Here is a 27,181-nt window from a genome sequence, read left to right on the forward strand (position 1 = left end):
ATAGTTTGTTGTTCAATCGTTCTGGTAGTAACGAAACCAGATTGTATAATCTCATCGCAATGCCATCTCATGCGAGAAGTAACAATTTAAACTGTAGACATGTTTCATAAGATTGATTAAAGTAAAATTAAATGTAAAGTAATCACCAATTTTTTCAGGCGGGGCTTAACGTCCAACTACCAAATTAGGTGACGTGGACGGAGGCGACTAGCAAACATACTTTACTGTAAATTTCTTTATATTAACCATTAAATAAAATCCAAGGCCTATAGACCGGGGAATCGAACCCAGTACCACAATACATATTAGCTTCGGAGGTCTCACATAAGATTAATTAATTAACCCAGCACTCCAGGAGGGATCCGCCGTCGAACCTAATGTCCAGGGTGAAGCTCCGTGGTTCAGAGTGCTGTTTACGACTTCGATGACCTCATTCTCATTCATTCATTCTTAGGAAGTTATTTTTTCATTTTAATTAAAATAAGAAAATTACGATTTATAATTTGATGGAGGTAAATATATGCCGATCGTTTAGTAAGCAAACCTGCACAAGTAACCTTCTTCAATAAATGCCAACACCTATCCGCTTTAAACGCGCCAAAATATTTAGCTTCATAAAGAAGTAGAAGAAATATATAAGTAGTTCTTAATAAAACTACGATCTTAAAATCTTTAATTATGGTTAGCGAATTTCCTTATTACGATGAAGAAGATCCTGATTTGAGAGAAATAGTGGTAAGTAATTTTATCTTTAACTTTAAATTTCTGTAATAACTGGCTTGCCTTAAGTACATAACGAGATTTGACCAGTTTCCACCATTTAACAAATTAAAAACCTCTTCCTTAGTCAATTTTTTCTTTTTTAACCATTTGACCCTCCATTCAGATAGAACGGTACATACTCCAATGAAGTGTTAGGTATCCTCTTTTTCATTAGAATTACAAAGGGAACTCAGTGGTTCTTAACCTTTTCAAAGACGCGGAACACAATTATGTATATATTTTTCTCGCGTAACACAATTATGTATACAGGGTGTCCCAAGCTATATGGATAACGACTTTTTCTCGGAAACTAAGATAGCTAGAAAAAAACTAAAAAATACGTGTTCCCTTAGTTTTTTGATAGAAATCCAAATTTACTTTGTAAATTTTTTTCGGTGCTTCCAGAAGCGAGATACAGGCACCAACTTCATTTTTCCAAATTGGAAGGTGCGGTTTTTATTTCAGAAATAGATTCCTCTATTTTTTTAAAGAAAAATTTACTCGAACGGTTTTTTTCTGAGAGCGATATTTTACAAGTTATGAATGAAAACATGATTCTTATAAGAAATTTCAAAATTATAATATTATAACGGTTTTTTGATAGAATAAGAAGAAAAGTACTATTTTATTATAAATTTTACTCCTCATTAATATTACAGATCATGCTCGAAATAGCCTCCACCATTAGAGATGCATAGACATGCTCTTTCCTGCTAATTGCCCCTTACTGCCAAAGAAATAGATTCAGCTTTAACCGACTTACAGGCATCTATTATTCTCTGCTTTAGTTCATCTACAGATGCAATCCCGACTTGATTCTGATACACCTAGATTTAGAAATGCTTTTAGATAAGCAGAAATAAGGAAAGAAAGAAAAAAGTTATGAATAATCACCTTGTTTTTCAGGTATCCCCAAAGGAAATAGTCCATAGGTGTCAAATCCGGTGAACGAGGTGGCCACTGAATAGCCCCCGTGATGGATATAACACCATCAGGCATGTAAAGAGATATCTTGATAGGCAATTTGATGGGCGTGTTATATCGACACGGGGGGAATTCAGTGACATCTCGTTCTGAATTTGACACCTATGGACTATTTCCTCTGGGGATACCTGAAAAACAAGGTGATTATTCATAACTTTTTTCTTTCTTTCCTTATTTCTGCTTATCTAAAAGCATTTCTAAATCTAGGTGTATCAGAATCAAGCCGGGATTGCATCTGTAGATGAACTAAAGCAGAGAATAATAGATGCCTGTAAGTCGGTTAAGCTGAATCTATTTCTTTGGCAGTAAGGGGCAATTGGCGGGAAAGAGCATGTCTATGCATCTCTAATGGTGGAGGCCATTTCGAGCATGATCTGTAATATTAATGAGGAGTAAAATTTATAATAAAATAGTACTTTTCTTCTTATTCTATCAAAAAACCGTTATAATATTATAATTTTGAAATTTCTTATAAGAATCATGTTTTCATTCATAACTTGTAAAATATCGCTCTCAGAAAAAAACCGTTCAAGTAAATTTTTCTTTAAAAAAATAGAGGAATCTATTTCTGAAATAAAAACCGCACCTTCCAATTTGAAAAAATGAAGTTGGTGCCTGTATCTCGCTTCTGGAAGCACCGAAAAAAATTTACAAATTAAATTTGGATTTCTAACAAAAAACTAAGGGAACACGTATTTTTTAGTTTTTTCTAGCTATCTTAGTTTCCGAGAAAAAGTCGTTATCCATATAGCTTGGGACACCCTGTATATTTTTCTCGCGGAACACTAACATTAAAAAAATTTGAAATTCGGTATTTAGCAAGAACTTAAAATAATAAAATAATAAAAAATGGAATATAATTTTCAAAAAAGATATATGTATTAATTAAAATTAAAAAGGATAAATTATTACATAGTTTTAAAAAATAAATTCTGAAAATGAAATTCTGAAATATGACTTAAAAAGATGGCCAGCTTTGGTAGTAGAAAATTCAAATTTAAAAAACAAGGAACGATTTTTTTGTTTTCGTATCTTTCTTAAGATTTAAAATTGAAATTTCGCGAAACACTTGGACCATATTCGCGGAGCACCAATGTTCCGCGTAACACCGGTTAAGAACCACTGATCTAACTGTATTGTCTCGTTTCCAATATTTAAAATACAGATTTAGGGATTCAGTTTTAGCCTTACAAATCCATCGCATCGTACATAAATCACATTCATCATTCAAGTACATAGTGCCGTTCCCGACAGAACAAAGTCTACCGTATAATTTACACCTTGATTGTTTACATTTATTTAAAGTCTTTTCTTTTTGAGCTTTTGTTATATGCAGCCTCAAACTTAGTAATTTTTGCCGCAATGATGGGATATTTGACAGCGGTAAATGTGCTACACCCAACTCCCACCATTTTTTTTTTGTACCAGTATATGGGACTTTTCAAAAATGAGAGAAATTCCTGCAAAATACAATATTTATACACTGGGAAAAGGGAAATTTTCCTATTCAAATTCATTTAATGAAACTTTTTGGATTAAAAGAGCCCAAATAATTTTTTATCGCATTGCAGGGCTTAGTAACTAAAAAAATTAAAGTTTTTGCTATTGGAGACATTGTGATTGACATCAGAGGTTGTAAAGAACTTACTCAATTATTTTTAAGTTTTTTTAGTCAACATTTTTTAGTTTATTTGAATAAAGATAGATATTCATAGAAATTAAATTTTCACAAAAAAGTCATTTATGTACATGTACATAAATTTAAAAATTTAAAGTAATTATAAACTTAAAGTAATTTACAATTGTAATCATTTGTCTTTTAATCCAAAATGTTTCATTAAATGAATTTGAATAGGAAAATTTCCCTTTTCCCAGTGTATAAATATTGTATTTTGCGGGAATTTTTCTCATTTTTGAAAAGTCCCATTCCCTTCCACAAAAAAACGATGATTTATTTGTTAAGTAAGCTTTGAAATGCGAGAAACACCTTGTTTTTGCCTTATTTTGCTCAAAAATGTCTTTTTTTTTATTGATTTTGAATGTCGAAATTTCATTTTTATCATTTATAAAATACATCAATCTGTCGGAAATTCCCTCAGCTTCAAAATGCATGCGTTGGTTTTGCAAAAAACTGTATTGTTTTTCCATTTATTAGGCTTAACAATGCAATAAAAGCCGTTTTTTGACCTGAAAAATAAAAAAAAAAAAATATCCGCAACGTAAACCGATTTGGTTTTCAGTGGATTTTGGTTAGTTTTGACCCAAATAATAAGGAGAAAGAAAAATTTTTCATCTTGGTGAACTTTTCAATTAAAATCGTTCTAGGCGAACCGTGATATAGAATAAATTCCGGTTTCAAAATCTACTATATAATTTGGAGTACATCGGGGAAGTGATAATAATTTTCTTATAAAGTATCTTCTAAATTTTTCTAAACAGTCAAAAGGCTCAAATCCCCACACTTGAGACCCATAGCTGACTACTAAACGAGAAATCGAATGAAATACTTCTAACTTGGCGAAGTAGGGAATATCCTTTTTCATCATTAAGTTATGCCATCAAGTAATGTTCAGCCCAAATTTTGCATGGCTAATTCTTTCTAGAAAATGGTCACTAAGAGATACTTTTGAGGAGATGGTCATACCAAGGTATTGGTAAGAATTTACAATATCAATTTGTCGTCCCTCTAAATACCACTTTTCAAATCTTGAAAGTTTACCACCATTTCGGAACACTACGACTTTCGATTTAGCTAAATGTATATTTAAACTCCATAAAAGACAATATTCGCTCAGTTTGTTTATCATCCTTTGTAATTTAATTAGGGTTGATGCTAACATAACAACATCGTCGGCATACATGAGACACCTAATGTTTATCCCAGCAACATCTAAGCCTTCCTCGATTCTATCGTGCAAATCATTAAGAAAAAGACTAAAAAGTAAAGGGCTCAGAAGACAACCTTGCCTCACGCCCAATATTAGTGTGAGAAAAATCAGACATCCCCTCTTTATGCCACACTGTAGCCCTCGTTTCTGTAACTCAACCAACCCGCATAGCCACGCCCTGAAGAGGACAATACTCGCATATTTGTCGAAACGTTGGCAAATAGACGAGTTGTTTTATTTGACCGATTCCTCGCAAATCATCCATCCTAAGATTACTAGGTTCCTTTAAAATTCCATAGATCACATACGAGGGTCGTTTGAAAAGTCCGTGCAAAGTCAGAGAGATAGCACTACTGGCGCGTATCGAGGTTATGTTTAGTTAGTAGCATCTCTTGGAAGAACACACACCAAGTTTCAGCCAGATCGGTCTATTTCTTTGTGTTTGGCATTCGTTTGAATCGAGGAAGTCGAGTGATTTTCAAAAAATGGACGAAAAAGAATTTCGTGTGTTGATTAAACACTACTTTATGAAAGGCAAAACGCCTCAGGAGACTAAAGAGAAGCTTGATAAACATTATGGTGACTCTGCACCTTCGATTAGAACAGTTTATAAATGGTTTCAAAATTTTCGGAGTGGCCATATGGGCACAAGTGACGCTGAACGTTCTGGACGCCCTGTTGAGGTTACTACTCCAGAAATCATTGATAAAATCCATGATATGGTGATGGATGACAGAAGAGTGAAAGTGCGTGAGATTGCTAGTGCTGTGGGCATCTCGAATGAACGGGTACATAATATTTTGCATCAACATTTGGACATGACAAAGCTATCCGCAAGATGAGTGCCGCGATTGCTCACGCTTGACCAAAAACGAAATCGTGTGAAGTGTTGCAAGGACGGTTTGCAGCTGTTCCAGAAGAATCCGCAGGACTTTAAGCGCAGTTTCGTCACTGTGGATGAAACATGGTTACATCACTACACTCCTGAGACCAAAGAACAATCTACGAGTAAACAATGGGTTACCAAGGGGGAATCTGCGCCAAAAAAGGCGAAGACCGTTCCTTCGGCCGGAAAGATTATGGCGACTGTCTTTTGGGATTCGCAAGGAATAATCCTCATCGTCTATCTGGAAAAGGGTAAAACTATTACAGGTGCATATTATTAAAAACGCACACGATTGGCCCACAAAAAAGTCCTTTTCCATCACGACAACGCACCAGCTCACACCTCAGCAATTGTGGTCGCAAAATTAATGGAAATAGGGTTCCAACTCGTTTCACATCCCCCCTATTCTCCAGACTTGGCTCCCTCGGACTACTATTTGTTCCCCAATATGAAGAAATGGCTGGCGGGAAAAAGATTTTATTCAAACGAGGAGGTGATTGCAGAAACGAATGGCTATTTTTCAGACTTGGACAAATCCTATTATTCGGAAGGGATCAACAAACTAGAGCAGCGTTGGACGAAGTGTATAAGCCTAAAAGGAGACTATGTTGAAAAATAAAAAAGGTTTACCCCCAAAAATTAAGTAGTTTTTATTTTTGCACGGACTTTTCAAATGACCCTCGTATAATCTCATGATTAAAACTGTAACTGTGACTTCTATAGTATAATTTTGCATTTAAAGGGTTAGCTAACCTTAACTGGCTTATCATTCTATGTTTTATTATTGGAGATCTGATCTCTAAGTATTGTTCTCTGAAACCTAGATTGCTAATATGTTTATATAACGGATTACTGTTTGAATTGAATACAGAGTTGATATCTATTGAAATATTATTATTTTTTACTTTCTCTAATATGATAGAAATTTCTTTTTTAAGTATGTCTACATTGGTCATGTGAAGCTCCAATTGGTATTAGTTTTAGTTTAAATTGTGAAAACCAATTAAATTGTATTTTATTTGTAGGCGCAGAATCCAATTCAACCAATTTTTGCAAACACATTCTAGGCAGTCTATCATCTTCCATCTTTTTCACTTTAATAAACCAATTACATAAGCCATGAACATTACCTATATGAATATATTTTAAATTTGTTTTGTTAAGCACTTACTTGTGTTAACGTGACAGACGTCTTTATATTATACAACTTGTTTATTACAGACATTTACTGCGGTTGATTCTCTAAAAGAACTCCCATCTCTTCTTTTCATAAATTTAACTTCTCAGCTGATACTTCAATCAATAACTTTTGAATAACTGTGGAAAAAATCATAATTTGTAATTTCTTTTAATTTACTTATTCCACACTCTCTACCAGAAATAAGCCCCTCTTCCTCTATCCAATGAAATGTAGCATTGTTAATAAGTAAATTTTGATACCATACTGATACTTGCAATTTAGGGTTTGTTTCTTTTATGCATTTTCTCAGATATAAAAGTTTTCTTTTTATACGTATCTCTCTGCAACCCGTTCCCCTCAGTATTCTGGCCTTTTTAAAAATGTTTATCCTTTCCGCTTCTTTTGGAAATTCCGCTAAAAGGATTTTCTTACTGATTATTGAGTATCTGAGATTATTGATTTTATTAGCACACTACCGGCTTTTGGACTTTGTTCTCTCGTTACAGATAGCTTGCTGGATTCGAACCCGAGGGAATCCGATACGCTAAACACATAGCTAATCCTTTACCTCCCTCTACATTATTATTATTATTATAACACGGTTCGCCTAGAACGATTTTAATTGAAAAGTTCACCAACCGGAAAAATTTTTCTTTCTCCTTATTATTTAGGTCAAAACTAACCAAAATCCACTGGAAACCAAATCGGTTTAAGTTGCGGATTTTTTTTTTAAATTTTCCAGGTCAAAAAACGGCTTTTATTGCATTGTTAAGCCTAATAAATGGAAAAACAATACAGTTTTTTGCAAAACCAACGCATGCATTTTGAAGCTGAGGGAATTTCCGACAGATTGATGTATTTTATAAATGATAAAAATGAAATTTCGACATTCAAAATCAATAAAAAAGAAATTTTTGAGCAAAATAAGGCAAAAACAAGGGTTTCTCGCATTTCAAAGCTTACTTAACAAATAAATCATCGTTTTTTTTTGTGGAAGGGAATGGGACTTTTCAAAAATGAGAAAAATTCCCGCAAAATACAATATTTATACACTGGGAAAAGGGAAATTTTCCTATTCAAATTCATTTAATGAAACTTTTTGGATTAAAAGACAAATGATTACAATTGTAAATTACTTTAAGTTTATAATTACTTTAAATTTTTAAATTTATGTACATGTACATAAATGACTTTTTTGTGAAAATTTAATTTCTATGAAATTTCATTTTTATCATTTATAAAATACATCAATCTGTCGGAAATTCCCTCAGCTTCAAAATGCATGCATTGGTTTTGCAAAAAATTGTATTGTTTTTCCATTTTTTAGGCTTAACAATGCAAAAAAAAAGCCGTTTTTTGACCTGAAAAGTTAAAAAAAAAAATCCGCCACGTAAACCGATTTGGTTTTCAGTGGATTTTGGTTAATTTTGACCCAAATAATAAGGAGAATGAAAATGTTTTCATGTTGGTGAACTTTTCAATTAAAATCGTTCTAGGCGAACCGTGATATACAAAATAGAAATAAATGAACAAAAAATTGAATTAAAATAAACTTGCGTAACTTACACTTACAAAGAGACAAAAAACAAAATTTAAAAAGTCTCTTTCTGAGGCTAAACGCAGTTCTACAATAATGAACATGAGAGTGCCAATTTTTCCTATTTAAGAAAACTACAACTTTATCTACTGAAAGGACTTTTCTTAAATGATCAACTGGCTTTCTAAGTGACGGGAATTGTGGAAGAAAAATCCTTGTAAGTTTAACGAAAAGAGATTCAGTTAATAAAACTGAAAATTCGCTTTCCCGGTGGCAGATTTTGGTAAACAACTAACCATATTTTCTCCATAAATATATTTTTACAAAACATTTATTCGCTTTCAGTAGTTAATGTGATTCAAATTGGAAAAAACGAACAATTAGTGAAAGTAAGGTTCTTTTATAACTAAACTAGAATAGATTCCTATCTATGTCCAAGTCCAGCATAATTTTGTAAACGTTAAATGTAAAATTATAAAATTGTTCTTTTTGTGAACCCAGAACTCAAGGAGGGGGATCCGCCGTCGAACCTAATGTCCAGGGTGAAGCTCAGAATGCTATTTACGACTTCTATGACCTTATTCTCAATCATTAATTCTTAGGAAATTATTTTTTCATTTTAATTCAGGGTTTAATTGAATTTACTGATGTTCTTTTAAATATTTTGGAAAAATTAAAGCAGTAGTAACCCACATAGATATTCACTTAGTGCTTAGCAAGGGTAACTAATTTTTTTTTATTTAGATGAATGGTACAAACACAACGCTAATCATATACAAAAAAAATTACTAAAAAAATAAGAAAAATACGAATTATAATTTGATGGAGGTAAATATATGCCGAACGTTTAGTAAGCAAACCTGCACAAGTAACCTTCTTCAATAAATGCCAACACCTATCCGCTTTAAACGCGCCAAAATATATAGCTTCATAAAGAAGTAGAAGAAATATAGAAGTAGTTCTTAATAAAACTCCGATCTTAAAATCTTTAATTATGGTTAGCGAATTTCCTTATTACGATGAAGAAGATCCTGATTTGAGAGAAATAGTGGTAAGTAATTTTATCTTTAACTTTAAATATTCAATGCAAATTTTTTTCAGTAATAATACTACTTTGGTAGATTTGAGATAAAAATAGGTTGGTGATATGGTATGGTGAATGTACGTATTATGAAATTGTATTTTCAGTAAGACGGACTTATTTCATTCAGAATATGGTTCACTATTCAGTTAAATAATACGCCAAAAACCAACAGTGCTGCTGATGGATTAGCACTGCTGTGGGTATTAGCCAGCGCATTCCTTCTGCATATACTCTATACCAGAAATCTCAAGTCGCAAAGAGTCTGACTGTTTTTTAGGACTTAATACAAATAGGTTACTTTGGGCTGATCATAGTTGGCTTGTCTTTTTCATTTTCTAGAATTTTATTAAGTCCTTATCACCCTCGACATTAACGCACTTAACTATCTGGCTTCTAAAATTAATCTAATAGCTAAAACTAATCGAGAGTCCTAAAAAAGAGATGATTACTCCCTCAATGAACTAACTACCGTAACTTCTTCCGTAACTCTTTTCCAGATATCGTAGATTGACTATATCGGTATCCTTGGAATTACACTTACACTTAACTCATATTAGGTTTTAATCTTTCATCCATTCTATTGTTTTTAGTGGAAGGTGGACGAGTTAGTTTTATGTAAGCAGCAAATGCGCTGCCATCTTGATGAAATCATAAGACGTGGTAGAGCTTTAGAACAAATTATGCTTCGACACCAAGGTAATCATAGTTGTTTATTTGCATTATCCCCTTTATAACAGCATTACACGTCAAATATCTTTGTGAGAATAGAGAAAATATTCAATTACTCTGTGTAGCCCTGAAAAATGAAAGTCTAACATAGACAATAATCTAAACTATTTAAGTTTTTTACACAATATCTGCATGTAGCTGTGTACCACCGAAATAACCAAATTCCGCCTTTTTGCAGAAAGGTTGATGGCTGAACACAAACTAATTTTCTGGCTAAAGATCGGCCAACTATTCAGCATGACATGGCAAAATAAGCAACCTGCCATTGACGCCCTTTCAAAAGTAATCATGCTTGATGCTAGGGTGAGTGAAGCATGGGACACCTTAGCAGATATCTATACGGAAATAAAAGACTATCCAAACGCTGAGTTTTGCCTTGTTAATTCACTACGACTGGTAAGCATTTACATCTCTAATTTTAAGTCTAGTATTTTTATGGGGGGTCTGTATTTGTAATCAGCGAAGATAACGATAAAGAAATGATGAAAGTTTACAATTGAAATTTGGAATATTCCGGAACTGCGACTTAGAAGAACCGCTTTTTTTTTTTTTTTGGAGTTTTAGCAATTATTTTGCAGTAGCCAAAATTTCCATTTGAACATAGAAATAATATTGTTAGGTCTATCCCTAGGGTTTGAATCGATTTATATAATATTTATTTCATTGGGTTGTATGGATCTATTAATTACGATTTCTTCATCCGTACATTTTTAAGGCAGCAAAATTAAAAGCCACTTGATCTTTTTCGTACCAATTTTACGACTATAGAAATTGCAGTCACATACAGGGTGTCCCAAGGTATATGGATAACGACTTTCTCTCGGAAACTAAGATAGCTAGAAAAAAACTAAAAAATACGTGTTCCCTTAGTTTTTTGTTAGGAATCCAAATTTAATTTGTAAATTTTTTTTCGGTGCTTCCAGAAGCGAGATACAGGCACCAACTTCATTTTTTCAAATGGGGAGGTGCGGTTTTTATTTCAGAAATAGATTCCTCTATTTTTTTTTAAGAAAAATTTACTCCAACGGTTTTTACAAGTTATGAATGAAAACATGATTCTTATAAGAAATTTCAAAATGATAATATTATAACGGTTTTTTGATTGAATAAGAAGAAAAGTATTATTTTATTATAAATTTTACTCCTCATTAATATTACAGATCATGCTCGAACTGGCCTCCACCATTAGAGATGCATAGACATGCTCTTTCCTGCCAATTGTCCCTTACTGCCAAAGAAATAGATTTGGCTTTAACCGAGTTACAGGCATCTATTATTCTCTGCTTTAGTTCATCTACAGATGCAATCCCGGATTGATTCTGTAATTTATAATTTATAATAAAATAGTACTTCTCTTCTTATTCAATCAAAAAACCGTTATAATATCATTTTGAAATTTCTTATAAGAATCATGTTTTCATTCATAAATTGTAAAATATCACTCACAGAAAAACTAATCTATTTCTTAAATAAAAACCGCACCTCCCCATTTGAAAAACTGAAGTTGGTGTCTGTATCTCGCTTCTGGAAGCACCGAAAAAAATTTACAAATTAAATTTGGATTTCTATCAAAAAACTAAGGGAACACGTATTTTTTAGTTTTTTTCTAGCTATCTTAGTTTCCGAGAAAAAGTCGTTATCCATATAGCTTGGGACACCCTGTATATTGAGGGAAATGTTTTTGAAAACTCAAGGAAGTAGAAATTATCAAAATGTTTACATGATTTTGTTATTGCAGGGTAGGAAAAAAGTTCCCCTGAGGAATATGTCGGTCATTTGCCGTAAATTATCAAATAAATACCCTGACAAAAAGTTTAGCTTTCTTCAAAGAGGCCTTAACTTGGCCAAGGAGGCTGTGGACAAGGATGTTAAAGATGGCATATCCTGGGGAATCCTAGGGAATGCGTACCTTAGTGCACACTTGAACATAAAAAAGGATATTCTGAGCGCTAAGCTAGCGCTATCAGCTTATAAACAAGCCGTAAGTATTCAATTCTTGAAATGGGTTTTGTGATTTTGGTAGTGAGAGATGTTTTGCAAATATTTGTTGGGCAAACAATTGTTTACATTCCACTAAATGTTTGTAAATCAATTTGTATACTCTTCGTTATAATGTAACCTCATTATATCTGCGTAAATGCAGTAACATTCAGTATTTGGTATTGTTACAGATTAACCTAGGAATTACGTACAAAGCAGATATCTTCTTTTATCTCGGTTACGTAAGTATTCCAACTATTATACAAGCAAATGTCCATGTTCAGAAGTCCTGAGCATTACCTTCCCAGCATATACTCGGTATCTCCACCTAATGAATTCAAAATAGGTTTGCGGAGTATTTCCTGGACGGAACACTTATTTCGGGCCATCTGACTGGGTAATGTGTTGCGAATTCTTAAAGGAAGAATGTGACCATACACTGCAGTACAACGAGCGTTGCTGTTCACTATAAAATCTTCCAAATGTACTAAAGACAACACCAGTTTCAGAAATATTTCACGGAGAGGATTAACCCGGGTGATTGTACCTGTAGAGAACTAGGTGTCCTTTACTAATTACAGGGACGGGTTTGGAGTAGTGGTTGTGAGTTCAGATTATTGAGGGGGCGATTCCCCGTTCGAGTCCGCGTGTAGAGACATTAATTGGTAAAGTATGTGCTTCCGTCGTCCGCGGAAAGTAAAGTCCAGTCAGTGGAGCATTGCTTGAGATGGGAGTAAATACTCCTCTAGCGCTGTCTAGACGCTGAATGTAGTTCTAATTCTAAACCAACATGTTCCGATTTGCAGGTCCTTGCATTTTGTGATTTCTTCAAGGAAGCGTTATTATATCTGGATAAATCGATTTTTCTTGATAAGGATGAAGAACAACCTATCAACTATAGAAACGCCTTATATTCATTTCTGAATAATATCCAAAATTCATGTTCCACAATGGGTAAACTAACTCCAAAACGTTTGGCCAAGCTTCGGAAGGTAAGTTATTGATATTTAATACATCTTTGTATCATCAAGCTGGAACTGTCAGCCTGGATTCTTTTTTTTTTATGTGTGTTTGTGTGTGTGTGTTACAGGGTCTTAAGGAGTATGATGTTGCGCCTATGGCGACCTTGTTGAAGGCGAAACCAGCCGGTGTGAGTTCTTTAAAATTGGGTGAAAACCCTGACAGTTTCTTGTACGGAAAAGTTGTATGGTGCTCGCCTGCTAGAGATGGCTTTCCATTGTAAGTATAGACTGCATCGTCCTCCTGAGTTTATTGCTAAATTCTTATGATATCAACATCCTGGCTGTATTTCAGAGCTTGTGGTTGTATGGACGCTAGTGGGCAACTTTTTGTTTTAACCATACATAATCTAACTCCAGGAATAACATTTTTCGTCGGCGAATTGATAACAGTGCCTAAGCCGGAATTCAAATTCGTGTACTTCAAATATTATGGACAGGTAAGCAGTATCTTGTAACGTGCCTCCATTACATTCCATACATATCCTACAGTCGACCCTCTCAATAACGGACACTGGCGCGGGAAAGCAAAGTGGCCGCTATTTGGAGGTGGTCGTTAGAAGGAGGTAGGCAAGTTTCATAATGAAAAAATATGGGGTTTTTTTCCAAAAATCTATTTAAAAATTGTTTATTATTAATAGATTCAAAAAGGTACATAATTGCATAATTATTAAAACTGTCCGGTAGGACAGTTGTATAAGGGTTGACCATCAAAAACTGCACGAAAAAGTGTAACGTTGAAAAACACCCAACTTTGACAATTTTTTTCTATTTTTCTATAAAAGATAAAATTCCCAAATTTTCTTTAAATCTTACTCCAAACCATCCTTTATAACTGTAATTTTTTTTGCAACCACCCAGATCTAATAGGTTTCGAGAAAAAAGTTGCCGAAAATGAGCAAAAACGACTTTTTCAAAAAATGTTCTTGTTGTTGTTGTTGTTGTTGTTGTTGTTGTTCTTGTTACCTTTTTTGTAAACAACGTAGCGCCTAAACGCGTGAACCGATTTTCATGAATGAGGTGTCATTCGATTCGGAATTTTATGTAGATGTGCCTTTTGGGGGTCTCGGCCCTGTACATCGAATGGGAGAGGAGTTAGCCCCCTTTATGTAAGGCCCCCTCCAAAATTAAAACTGTCTGGTAGGACAGTTGTATAAGGGTTGATCATCAAAAACTGCACGAAAAAGCGTAACGTTGAAAAACACCCAACTTAGACAATTTTTTTCTCTTTTTCTATAAAAGATAAAATTCCCAAATTTTCTTTAAATTATAGGGCAAACCCTCCTTTATAACTGTAATTTTTTTGCAACTACCCAGATCTAATAGGTTTCGAGAAAAAAGTTGCCAAAAATGAGCAAAAACGGCTTTTTCAAAAAATCTTCTTGTTCTTCTTCTTCTTCTTCTTCTTACCTTTTTTGTAAACAACGTAGCGCCTAAACGCGTGAACCAATTTTCATGAATGAGGTGTCATTCGATTCGGAATTTTATGTAGATGTGCCTTTTGGGGGTCTCGATCCTGTACATTGAATGGGAGAGGAGTTAGCCCCCATTATGTAAGGCCCCCTCCAAAATTATTATTACTAATTACTCTGTAAATCTTGGCCCGATTTTGATAAAATTTGGTAGGATGATAGGGTTAGGGCTCCCCTACGTAACATTAAAGCGACGATCTGCTCTTGCACTTGTTAAGGGGAAGTATAGCAATCGCAAATTATCGACACGTGAACCGATTTGCATGAATGAAGGGTCATTCGAATCGAAATTTTGTACAGATTTGCACTTTAAAAGTCTCGACGCCGTGCCTCATAAGGAGGGGAGTTTGCCCCACCCAAATAAGGCCCTTTCTAAAACTATTATTACCAATATTTCTATAACGCTTAGTCCGATTTTGATAAAATTCAGCTCGAATAAGTGGTTAAAGCTCCTCTACGTTGCTGATGCTCTTGCACCTACTAAGAGGAAGTACTGCAATCATTTAAATTATCAATGAGTGAACCGATTTAAATCAATGAATTGTCGTTCGATTAAAAGATCTTTGCCTCTTTGCCTTTTAGGAAGAAGTACTGCAATCGTAGTTTATTTTTCTTACTCCTCTTAAAAGGAAGTACTGAAATCGCAGTTTAATTTTGCTATTTACGTACAAATACCTTCCTATGTTATTCAAAACGCTTTTTCAAAAAAATTGTTATTGAGGATGGTTTGGGGGAACGCAACTATAATCATTCTTTAAAAAGATCTCTCCAGTGGTAGTTACGGTTCCGACTTAACACCTTATCAGATTATAATTATAGAATTGTTTATTCCAAATTTTAAAAAAATCTGTAAAGAAGATATGTAACTTTGTAAAATAAACAAAAAAGAAAATCTATCCAAAAGGTACAAAAATCTCCTTAACAAAAACTTACAGTTTAAAAAGTTAAGTATAAGGGTTGATTAAACGCCAAAAGGTACACAAATCAGCGAGTACCCAACATTTCATTAATACTTCATTAATAGTTAAGTAATTCTACTGCATTAATTTTCATTAATAAGTTATTTTTTAGAATTTATTAGATGTCACAGACCCTTATGCTGGCCACTTCATTTATAATATTTTTTTGTTATAATTATGATAAATATGTACATGCATGTTAAAGTAGAAAAAGACAAAGTTAGAGTAGGCTACTGTCTTGAATTCGTCTTACCGAAATATTCGTGAGCACAAATAACACACAGTTAATAACAAGTAGATTATTCAACAACAATTATTCATTTCTCAATTGTAATTTAATTTAGTCCCCCTAATTTTACTTATAGTAAAATACTGGAATATTTAGCTGCCCTAAAAATATGCATATCTTATTTACTTTATATTACATATATACAACATTGTGGGATGAATACCTAGATTGAGAATGTAATTGAAGAAAACTATATTATTTGCGATAAAGCCAGATAATTATTACCTATTATTATAAACGTTTGACTACTTCATACAATAACAATTACTTTAATCGAAGAATGAACTTAAACCGACGATTTTTATTTAAAAATAAAAATAAATAAATAAAATCATTGATGTATGTTGGTGTAAACAATTTTTAAAAAATTTTATGAATTTTTTAGCCTCATATTTTTTATTTTTTATAACGTTTTCTTTTTCACCTGTAATCAATAGTTTGATTATTATAGATAAATAGATATTACAGTCAATCTAAGTTAAATGGTGTGCTACTTGAACAAATATTTTGTAGATGAAAATGGCCAGCATAAGTGTATGTGACATCTAATAAATTCTTAAAAAATATTAATGAAAATTAATGCGGTAAAATTACTTAAATAATATCAATGAAGTATTAATGAAATGTTGGGTACTTGCTGATTTGTGTACCTTTTGGCGTTTAATCAACCCTTATACTTATCTTTTTAAACTGTAAGTTTTTGTTAAGGATAGCTATATGATGTGCATCAAGTTTTTCTTAATTATCCAAAAAATTTATCAAAAAACTACATATTATTGACTTATTTAATAATTTTTATAATAATCATCACATTTATTCATAACAATAATAATTTATGGTAAAATTATCATCATACTATCATCTATTATTAGAAAAATAGAACAAACCTTTCGGCAAGTTGACGATGGCTCGATTTGGTTTTTGCAAAATCTTCCAACACATTTATTTTCTCTTCTAGAATTCGTTTGGGAGACATATCGGAAAAAATAATATTGTTCGTCCAAAGTAATATTGAAAAATGATTAAAATGGTACAAGATGTATGAGCTTATATAGGAAACTTTAGGAAAAACCAGAAAAAAAAAAAAAAAACTTGAGAGGGGATAATTATTTTGATCTCCGCGTCAAATGAACTTTTAATAATAAGGTGGTCGTTGGTGGGAGGTGAAACATTTAATCCGTTCCCCACAATCAATGTCCGCGGTCGCTATGTAGAGTGACCTGTTAGACGGAGGTTTTTTTATACAAGAAAGTGTTATAGGGGTAAAACGGGGAAATCCAAAAACTGTCCGTAAATGGAGGTGGTCGCTAGTGAGAGTGTCCTTTATGGGAGGTTCGACTCTATATATAGTATACAGGAAAATTACAATAATTCTTTAAACTGCCGCCGTCATTTCCAGTACAGTTGTTTTAAATTATTGGCTGGCGTCCACTCTGTGGGTTAGTAATAAAACAATCTGAACTTCTAAAGGGAATCGAACCCAATAGCGGAATCGGTTTGTTCCCTATTAGTAGAAGAATTGTTACAGAGTTTTCTAATAATTCAGATTTCAAATTGTTACAAATCTGTAATGAAGATAGAAAAGATATTTTAATTAAAGCAGTAATAACTGTACAAGTATTGTTTGTAAAAGTATAAAGTAGCCATTGTACATTACCTTGATTTCCTATTACCATTTAAGTATTTTTATTTACCTAACAATTTGTAAGGACAGTTCTTACTTTCTGCACGAAGAATGACGTGTTGCAGTGCATTGAAATTAGCTGCAGCACAGTTGATTATGCGGTGTCTACTTTTGTCGGAAGAGTGCATTTCTGTTTAGAGAACACGAGATAATATAAAGACTCACGTATTTAAGAGAAAAACCATTCAACCCTAGTGGAGCAATTTCGAACTTCCATGTATCGCGTTATGTACTTTCATTTTCAGATTATAACAGGTTTTTCAGTATGACAATTCCACAAAATATTAATACCATTTATATCTTAACAGAAATTAGTAATTTGAAATCTGTATCCTTATTAGAAAACATGGCGCTTGGACACTAAACCGGAAACACAATGTCTGGCAGGAAATACTTTACAACACTGAATCCACTCCCATGTTTTCCTTAATTATTCACCTATTTACTACACACAGCATTAATCAAGCTTCTAATGAGCTTCGGTATTTACCAAGTACTTTGGGAATTTCAAGCATGCCTCTAACGTGACTAGTCAGTCTAAATTTACTTATCAACTCCCTGCCAATTATAATTAGCATGAAAAAAATTATTATTAAAGTGGACCGCGACCAGGTAACCAAATTTAAGGTAACCAAAGCATGTTTCTGTGTGCCAGAATTTAGTAAAAATGTTCACACCTATCACTCATATAATTTTAAGGGCTTTCAGTGCATCGCTTAAACAGTCCTAATGAAATACAGAGTACAAACCTGTATCAAGGCCCACAGTTGTAATATCCTAGCAATTGTAATTAACATTATATTCTCCTTGTTTACAGTACTATGAATTTAGTGCAGTTCGAGTAGACAATCCAACAGCGCTATTCGTTAACCAAGAACAGTTAACAGATGATTACTTCTCACAGGAATGAACAGATCTCAAAAGGACAATTATTGACTTTTTTTTATTTAATTTTTTGATTTTTTAATAGTTTTGTATGATTTTGATTTTTGTTTTATATTATTTTTTGTGTTTTAAGTGTTTGTGATTGATACTGATAAGAAGCTTTCAGTGCTTATTTATAATAAATAAATAATTATAATCTAATAGCCCAGACAGGATATATTTAGCTCCTGATCACTATAGTCCTTTAAGCGAAGTAGCCACTTGTAACGCTGTTACCAGAGAAAACTTGATGTCACAGGACTGAATACTTTTAATCATTTTTTTTTTGTGATGATAAGTAAAAAGTTTAGAGATATTTTGAAATGGATACAAATTTTGAATGTACTTTATAGTAAATATAGTTTATTCTTATTTTAATTATTATTATTTTATTATACGTTGTACAAAAGTATTGCTAGTGCATTTAAATAAATGAACTGCTTTGCTTTGTAAAGATGGTAACAATAAGTTTTATTCTGAAATGTTGTACAGGGTGATATCCATTTAAAACGCAGCAAATAAACTATATGTTTTTTGGTCTAGTTTTGAAAATTTTCCACCTGCATACTGTATTTTCCCTTTCCTACTAGGTCAACTCAAGGCTGGTCTGGGGACTGTCTGGGTGCCCTGAAGGAAATTAGTGACCAAAATAAGGTCTTTTTGGTTTGGGTACCTGGTCATTGAGGACACAAGGGGAGCGAAGTGGCAGATTTACTGGCCCGGGAAGGCTCTGCGGGACACTTCGTTTGCCCGGAGCCCTGTTTTGGGGTTCCGAAGTGTGTTAAAGACTGCGACCATTAACTTATAGGTGCAGAGTAGGTCTCAGGAGTGGTGGCTCGCCACCACTGGGCAGAGACAGGCGAAGGAGTTCATTAAAGGCTATTCGCCGAGGCTGACTGCAGAATTAATCCGTCAAGGCCGCGTGGAGCTATAAGGATGATTATTGGCCTATTAACTGGGCCACTGCAGGCTCAGAAAACACATGCATCGCATGGGCCTGGCTGATGATAGCCTCTGTAGGTTCTGTCCAGGAAGAGGAGGTAACGGTACTGCATGTGTTGTGTCAGTGTGAGGGGCTTGTGTGGCTAAGGATGTTACTTCTCGGGGAGGAAAAAACCAAGGCCTGGTGAGCTTTACCCAGGAGTCGCTCTCCAGCATTAAGAGTCTGATTAAAAGGACAGGTCTTGAGGGTGAACTTTAAAGTGAGGGGAGCCACAATAGATCCAAAGGGGTCGCAGTGGCGTAGGCCTCTAGGCCGCCCTAGTCTAATCTAATCTTCCCTTTTTGGAGGAGTTACTGCCAAAAAAACTGATCAAGGCTGTAGCCTTATGTATAAGGACAACTGATTTTGACAATGATTATGCAAACTACCTAAAAAATTGTAAAAAAAAATACGTTTGCCTCCCGTTTGGATATCCTTAATATTTCTCGAGACATTTAAGATCAAAGTTACCATTTTGTCTTATTCAGTTTTCAATATTAATTTTCCACCGGAAATACACGTTTAGGGTGGTCCTCTGACTGCAGGAGAATCCTTATGTAAGGGTTAATTAATCCGTAAGGGTCCTTATGAAATCCTGATCAGTTTTTTGGCCAAAAAGGGAAGACACAGCATCGGGGCTGGAAAATTTGAAAACTAGACAATATAAAAATAGTTTATTTAATAGGTTTTCTTTTTCGGATTTCAGCTTTCCTAGATAGTTATTAGCGATTGGTGCATTTTAAATGGAGCACCCTGTATAAAAACCCGTACACAATGTGTTGCCACCGGCCAACTGCCTTCGTGAGTAATACATTAAACATACTTACAAATTAGAGGAGAGTGAAATAAAATTAATTTAAAAAAATCTTAACGTAAACTTTATGAAAAGTGAGGTGAGATAATAGAATCTCATTGTCCAACAGTTCTATCAAGTCCATTGAAGAAACAAACGAAACTATCTTAAGAGAATCCAATCTCTTCTATCAGCGGCTTTCTGTTCAGACATTTAGTTACATGTTACGGCAGTAACTGTATTAAGGAAAAGAAGTAGCTAAAAGCGTCTTTTTGTACAAATTATATTTAAGATACTTGTAATACACAATTGCTAATTTGCAGTGCAATGAATACTGAGGGCTGTGACGTGCAAGAGGGTAGGTACTTGCATACGCTGACGATATCGATATTATAGCAAGATCGATGAATGCCATGAAAGAAGCCTTCCTGGCACTAGAAATGGCAGCCAGAAGGTTAGGCTTGGTAGTTAATGAAGCCAAGATAAAATATATGCACACGGGATATAGCTCTACCAACCAGGAACAGCAGCTGACGATTGCGCGCTATAAATTAGAGAGGGTTCACCAGTTTGGCTATCTAGGGTCCCTCCTAGTTAGTAGTGAAAATCAAGAGAGCCTAGAAATTAAAAGAATTATGCCGCAAATAGGTGCTATTTTGGCCTAGTAAAGTACATTAAAAGCAAGCTTATCTCCCGCAGCACGAAAATTCAAATGTACAAAACGTTGATCCGGCCAGTGCTTATATACGGCTCCGAAGCATGGACCATGTCAAAAGTAGATGAGCGGTCCTTGGTGGTATTGGAGTGGAAGGTTCTCCGTAGAATTTATGGCCCTGTACGTGATGGACAGAGTTGGAGAATCAGGAACTACCAGGAAGTATATGCTTTGTTCAAGGAACCGGATATCGTCAAAATTGTAAAACTCGGAAGACTGCGATGGGCAGGGCACGTGGCAAGGATGGGGAATGAAGAAATACCCAAAACAATTATGGATGGTAGAGAACTAGGTCCCAGGAGGGTAGGCAGACCAAGAACGCTGCGATGGCAGGACTGTGTGGCAAGAGATGCTTTGGCAATGCTTGGATTCCGTAACTGGAGGGCGGCTGCGCAGTAAAGAGACGCCTGGCGGGCACGTCTTGAGGAGGGCCAAGACTCTTCAAGAGTTGTAGCGCCATTTAAGAAGAAGAAGAAGTGCTCTAACTTCGTTTTCTCAAACGGTTAATGAAACTGTCCCTCTTTAACAACAGTATCTAGTTTTTAAAAATCAATGATTTTCTGTAAGTAATATTTACTACAGGCAATTACTTTACTTTTACACCTCGGGCAAGGAATATCCAATGCAAATTACACTACGAAAAAGCAGTAGTAGTGCTTCTGCAGGTAATTCTGTGACTCGGCAGCCTCAACTGGTGACTTACAATGGGTTTCCTAATTCAGTGAAACTTCAGTCAAAACTGGGACTTACTTACAAAAATGGGAGGTAACCTAATTCTGTGACAGTACAGCCAAAAGTGGGACTTACAATGGGAGGTTTCCTAATTCAGTGAAACTTCAGCCAAAACTGGGACTTACTATGGGAGGTAACCTAATTCTGTGACAGTACAGCCAAAACTGGGACTTACAATGGGAGGTTATCTACTTCTGTGATACTTCATGGTAATATCTTATATCACTATAAATAAACTTTATATTTTGTTCAATAACCGCTTTTTCGGACCAAGGTGGCTTCTAAATAGATATTTGTAGCGCAAACAAGGATTACTGGAGAAAATTTGGCATTTATCGCATTAGATAATTAATATAGCCATTGAATTTTTAGTAAAATAGTATATTAAAAAACATATTGGCGGTATAGTGTGATCCTCAGTTATTGTTTCAGACCTGTTTTCACAGTGTTTTCAGAAAGAACCATTCTGAATAGTTTGTTGTTCAATAGTTCTGGTAGTAACGAAACCAGATTGTATAATCTCATCGCAACGCCTTCTCATGCAAGAAGTAACAATTTAAACTGTAGATATGTTTCATAAGATTGATTAATCAGCCCAGCACTCTAGGTGGGATCCGCCGTCGAACCTAATGTCCAGGGTGAAGCTCCGTGGTTCAGAGTGCTATTTACGACTTCTATGACCTTATTCTCAATCATTCATTCTTAGGAAATTATTTTTTCATTTTAATTCAGGATTTAATTGAATTTACTTTTAATTACTTTTAAATATTTTGGAAAAATTAAAGCAGTAGTAACCCACATAGATATTCACTTAGTGCTTAGCAAGGGTAACTAATTTTTTTTTATTTAGATGAATGGTACAAACACAACGCTAATCATATTATACTAAAAAATAAGAAAAATACGATTTATAATTTGATGGAGGTAAATATATGCCGATCTTTTAGTAAGCAAACCTGCACAGCAACCTTCTTCAATAAATGCCAACACCTATCAGTTTTATGCGCGCCAAAACATAAACTTTTAATATTAATAACTTTATATATAATACAAATATATAAGTAATTTTTAGTAAAACAATCATGTCTAGATCATTTTCTGATTATGATGGTCAAGATCCAGAAGTCAGTGTAATCGAGGTAACCAATTTCTTTCTTATCTTTAAATGTTTATTAACAATCTTTTTTCAGTAATAATACTATTTTGGTAGATCTGAGACAAAAATAGGTAGGTGATATGGTATTGTGAATGCATTATGAAATGGTATTTTCAGTAAGACGTACTTATTTCATTCAGAATATTTAGATGGTTCACTATTCAGTTAAATAATGCATCCAAAACCAACAGTACTGCTGATGGACTAGCACTGCTACGGGTATTAGCCAGCGCATTCCTTCTGCATACCTTTATACCAGAAATCTCAAGTCGCAAAGGGACTCACTTTTTTTCAGGACTCAATAGGTTACTTTGGGCTGATCATAGTTGGCAGTTATTTTATTTTGTTTTTTAATGATTTAAGGCGCGTGAATTTCTCAGTTCATTACAGCCCAGAACATTTCTAGTGCAGTCCGGACTCCGGACAGTGTTCTCTCTCTGTACTGACAACAGGGTATAGTATAATAGAAGCTCGTGAGAACAGAAAATCTTAAGACTGGAATAGCAGGATTGGAACGATGTCCGCTTGGGAATCTAGAACGTTAATTCTGCCTAATGGTTAGCACCGTGCGATTTCACTGAATTGTGTGCGGTCTGTTAGCCAGTACCATAAATGTTAATGTTATTATAATTATAGCTTTATTGGCTTTATTACATCCATTAAAGTTAAATTGCTATTTAAAGGAAGAAATAGGACAGCTCCATATTTCACCACCAGATGAGGCGCAAATGGTAGAGGATAATAACGGCGTAACCGTGGAGACAGTGTCAGGAGACAAATTGATGCCAATCTGCGTATGTAAACTATTTTATTGCAGTTATCTCACTAGCCACATGCACAACTGCAGTTGTGGGCAATTACTTTAGGTTTAGCTACTAACTGACTCATCTACCTCAATTACGTACATTTAACTCATATTAGGTTTTAATCTTTCTTCCATCTATTGTTTTCAGCGGCTGGTAGATGATTTAGTTAAATGTTATGAAGAAGGTCGCTGCCAACACGACGACATCGTGAAACGTGGTGAAGCGTTAGAAGAGATTATGCTAATTCACGAAGGTAATCCGTTTTTTGCATTAGTTCTTCTGGTCGAAAGCTACTTTATTTATCCTAAATCCTAAACCCTAAACATCAAAGCAAGGAGACATGATACATTTCTATTTCCTATTAGGTTCTAAACTACATGCATTTCATCGTAATTCCCCTAGGTGAGAGCTCTGAACAGTTTTCTCTAGCTCGTCTTTATTACCGCATTACAGATCACATATTTTTTGTGAATGAATTGTGACCATAATCATTCCTTCTTGCCCTTAATGTAGCCCTTAAAAGTGTAAGTCTAGCAAAGGCGATATTCAAAACTAATTAAGTATATAATTGCTACATGGCGCTAATGAACTTTGCAGTTTTGTTCGCCATCAAAATAAATTTCTATGTGTTGCAGATAACCTGATACGTGAGAATGAATTTCTGTTCTTGCTGAAGATTGGACAGCTGTATAGTATGATTAAGAAACATAAACTTTCTGCGATTGATGCACTTTCAGTAGTTGTCGAACATGATCCGAATGTGGCTGAAGCCTGGGACGCACTGGCGGATTGTTACTGGGAAATGAAAGACTATCATAATGCACAAATTTGCCTAGCAAATTCACTTAGAAAGGTCAGGATACATAGTTCTGATTTTAGTTCTAGCTTGGTGTGTATGTGTATTTGTAAACAGCGTAATTGAAGAGCTTGGTGCAAAAAGGAGTTATCTACAGTTTTTCTAAAATTTTAGTAGGGACAATAAAAACTAAATATGCTTTAAGATGTATTCCTTATGTTGTGTCTGCTGTAAGGATTAGTTAATATATTGTGATGGGGGTCATTTGGGGCTCAATTTTGAACTTTCTAGGGCTATAAGCAAAAGTTATTTTGCAGCTAACTCTTTTTTTTTTGCACAAAAATCATAATTTTCAGTAAAACTTGAGTACATATTAAGTACTTTAGTCCACAGATTTCTTGTTTTTGAGCTTTTAAGTGGCATTTTGTGTCTTGTCGAAGCGAATGTTAGATATATTATTATGGTTGACATATCTACCTAATATAAACATTAAATAAACCTAATAAAAAAATTTTTGTTTGATTGATTGCGTCATCTTTTCTGTTTGGAGCAAAAGAAAGGTATCTGCAGTAGAAAACTCATTTTTGCTCCAAATCTAACCTAGGTTAGAGAATAATGTAATAATAAACGAGTCTGCATAAATACTCGTTTATGCACCAAAAGATGTAGAATTGAACATACAATAGGGGGCGCCACTAAACAAATTTTCTGAAAAAAATGTACGAGATAACTCCTTTTTGCACCAAGCTCTTCAATTACCAATACAAGAACAGCCTTAAGTTCACAATTGCAATTTGGGTTAGATACTCCAGTTGGAACAATATTCTGCGTTCTAATAGTGACTGTCCACGGGAACTGTGACTGTGCAGAACCGCTCTTTCTGAGTTGTCTGAAATTTTCTCGCAGTACGCTTTCTCCAACCGTACCTTTTTAAGGCAGCAAACTTTAAAGGCATTTATCTTTTTCGTACAAATTTTAAGACTATAGAAGATACAGTCACATATATTGCAGGAAATGGTTTTGAAAACTATAAGATGAAGAAATTATCAAAATGTTAACACAATTTTGTTAATTCAGGAAAGGAGAAAAGTGTCCCTGAGGAACATGTCGGTCATTTGCCGTAAACTGGCTACTAAATATCCAGACAAAGAGTCCAGTTATCTTCAAACTGGCATTAGCTTGGCCAAGGAGGCTGTGGAGAAGGACATTAAAGATGGCATATCCTGGGGAATCTTAGGGAATGTGTACCTAAGCGCACACTTAAAACTAAAAAAGGATATGAAGTGCGCCAAGCTCGCATTATCGGCCTTCAATCAAGCTGTAAGTATTCTTTGCTGAAATGGGTTTTGTGATTTTGGTAATGAGAGAAGTATTGCAAATAAAATGAAAATGACTTCCACAACTCTTGGTTACAATGTTGCATCATTATAACTACGTCAATGCAGTAAACATTCAGGATTTGGTGTGTTGCAGGTTAAGAATGGCAATACTGTTAGTGCGACGCTTCATTTTCATCATGGTTATGTAAGTATTTAACTATTATACAAGCAAGTATCCATGTTCGGATGTCCGGAAATCTCCCGTCCAACTAATGAATTCAAAATAGTTTTGCGGATTATTTCCTGGATGGAACACTTATTTCGGGCACTATAACTGGGTTATGTGCTGTTCATTTTTAAAGAGAGAATGTGACCATACACTACAGTATAACGAGCGTTTTAGCTCACTATTAAATCTTCCAAATTTAATAAAGACAACACCAGTTTCAGAAATATTTCATGGACAGGACTAACCCGGGTGAATGTAGCTGTAGAGTACTAGGTGTCCTTTACTAAGTACTAAAAGTACAGGGACGGGTTTGGAGTAGTGGTTGTGAGTTCAGATTATTAAGGGGGCGATTCTCCGTTCGAGTCCGCGTGTAGAGACATTAATTGGTAAAATGGTAATGGTAAAGTATGTGCTTGCGTCGCCCGCCTAAAGTCAAATCCAGTTTTTGGAGCATTGCTTGAGATGGGAGTAAATACTCCTCTAGCGCTGTCTAGACGCTGAATGTAGTTCTAATTCTAAACCAACATGTTCCGATTTGCAGGTCAATGTGTTCTGTGAAAACTACGAGGAAGCTTTAACGTCATTGGATAACGCTATTGCGCTTGAAAAAGTTGGAGAACAAGCTGTTCATTTCAGGAATGCATTGCTCACATTTCTAACTAATGTCCAAAATTTATGCTCTTCTTATGGCAGCCTAAATCCCAAACGTCTCGCCAAACTTCAGAAGGTAATCTAATGATATTTAATACACTTTGAGCTGTTATATACGAGGGTCGTTTGAAAAGTCCGTGCAAAAATAAAAACTACTTAATTTTTTGGGGTAAACCTTTTGTATTTTTCAACATAGTCTCCTTTTAGGCTTATACACTTCGTCCAACGCTGCTCTAGTTTGTTGATCCCTTCCGAATAATAGGATTTGTCCAAGTCTGAAAAATAGCCATTCGTTTCTGCAATCACCTCCTCGTTTGAATAAAATCTTTTTCCCGCCAGCAATTTCTTCATATTAGGGAACAAATAGTAGTCCGAGGAAGCCAAGTCTGGAGAATAGGGGGGATGTGAAACGAGTTGGAACCCTATTTCCATTAATTTTGCGACCACAACTGCTGAGGTGTGAGCTGGTGCGTTGTCGTGATGGAATAGGACTTTTTTGTGGGCCAATCGTGGGCGTTTTTCTTGCAGCTCGGTTTTCAAACGGTCCAATAACGATGAATAATATGCACCTGTAATAGTTTTACCCTTTTCCAGATAGTCGATGAGGATTATTCCTTGCGAATCC

The 27,181-nt window shown here is 34.7% G+C and overlaps 1 protein-coding gene across 1 annotated transcript in view; it reads left to right on the top strand.

Moving 5' to 3' along the window:
- The first annotated feature begins 604 nt into the window (after positions 1-604).
- Positions 605-27,181, top strand: part of LOC141461966 (uncharacterized) — a 33,016-nt gene continuing 6,439 nt past the window's right edge. Inside the window, exons 1-18 of the mRNA XM_074143468.1 lie at positions 605-735; positions 8,982-9,288; positions 9,912-10,017; positions 10,229-10,446; positions 11,789-12,031; positions 12,222-12,272; positions 12,837-13,022; positions 13,121-13,269; positions 13,345-13,489; positions 18,271-18,332; positions 21,450-21,632; positions 22,690-22,738; positions 23,439-23,549; positions 23,709-23,814; positions 24,197-24,414; positions 25,435-25,677; positions 25,831-25,881; positions 26,447-26,632. Coding sequence (XP_073999569.1) covers positions 9,232-9,288; positions 9,912-10,017; positions 10,229-10,446; positions 11,789-12,031; positions 12,222-12,272; positions 12,837-13,022; positions 13,121-13,269; positions 13,345-13,489; positions 18,271-18,332; positions 21,450-21,632; positions 22,690-22,738; positions 23,439-23,549; positions 23,709-23,814; positions 24,197-24,414; positions 25,435-25,677; positions 25,831-25,881; positions 26,447-26,632 — 2,364 coding nt within the window. The 5' untranslated portion in view covers positions 605-735; positions 8,982-9,231. The remainder of the gene's footprint in view (positions 736-8,981; positions 9,289-9,911; positions 10,018-10,228; positions 10,447-11,788; positions 12,032-12,221; positions 12,273-12,836; positions 13,023-13,120; positions 13,270-13,344; positions 13,490-18,270; positions 18,333-21,449; positions 21,633-22,689; positions 22,739-23,438; positions 23,550-23,708; positions 23,815-24,196; positions 24,415-25,434; positions 25,678-25,830; positions 25,882-26,446; positions 26,633-27,181) is intronic.

This window comes from Rhodnius prolixus, unplaced genomic scaffold, assembly GCF_049639745.1.
Source record: "Rhodnius prolixus isolate KJV_2025 unplaced genomic scaffold, Rpr scaffold_12, whole genome shotgun sequence".
NCBI lineage: Eukaryota > Metazoa > Arthropoda > Insecta > Hemiptera > Reduviidae > Rhodnius > Rhodnius prolixus.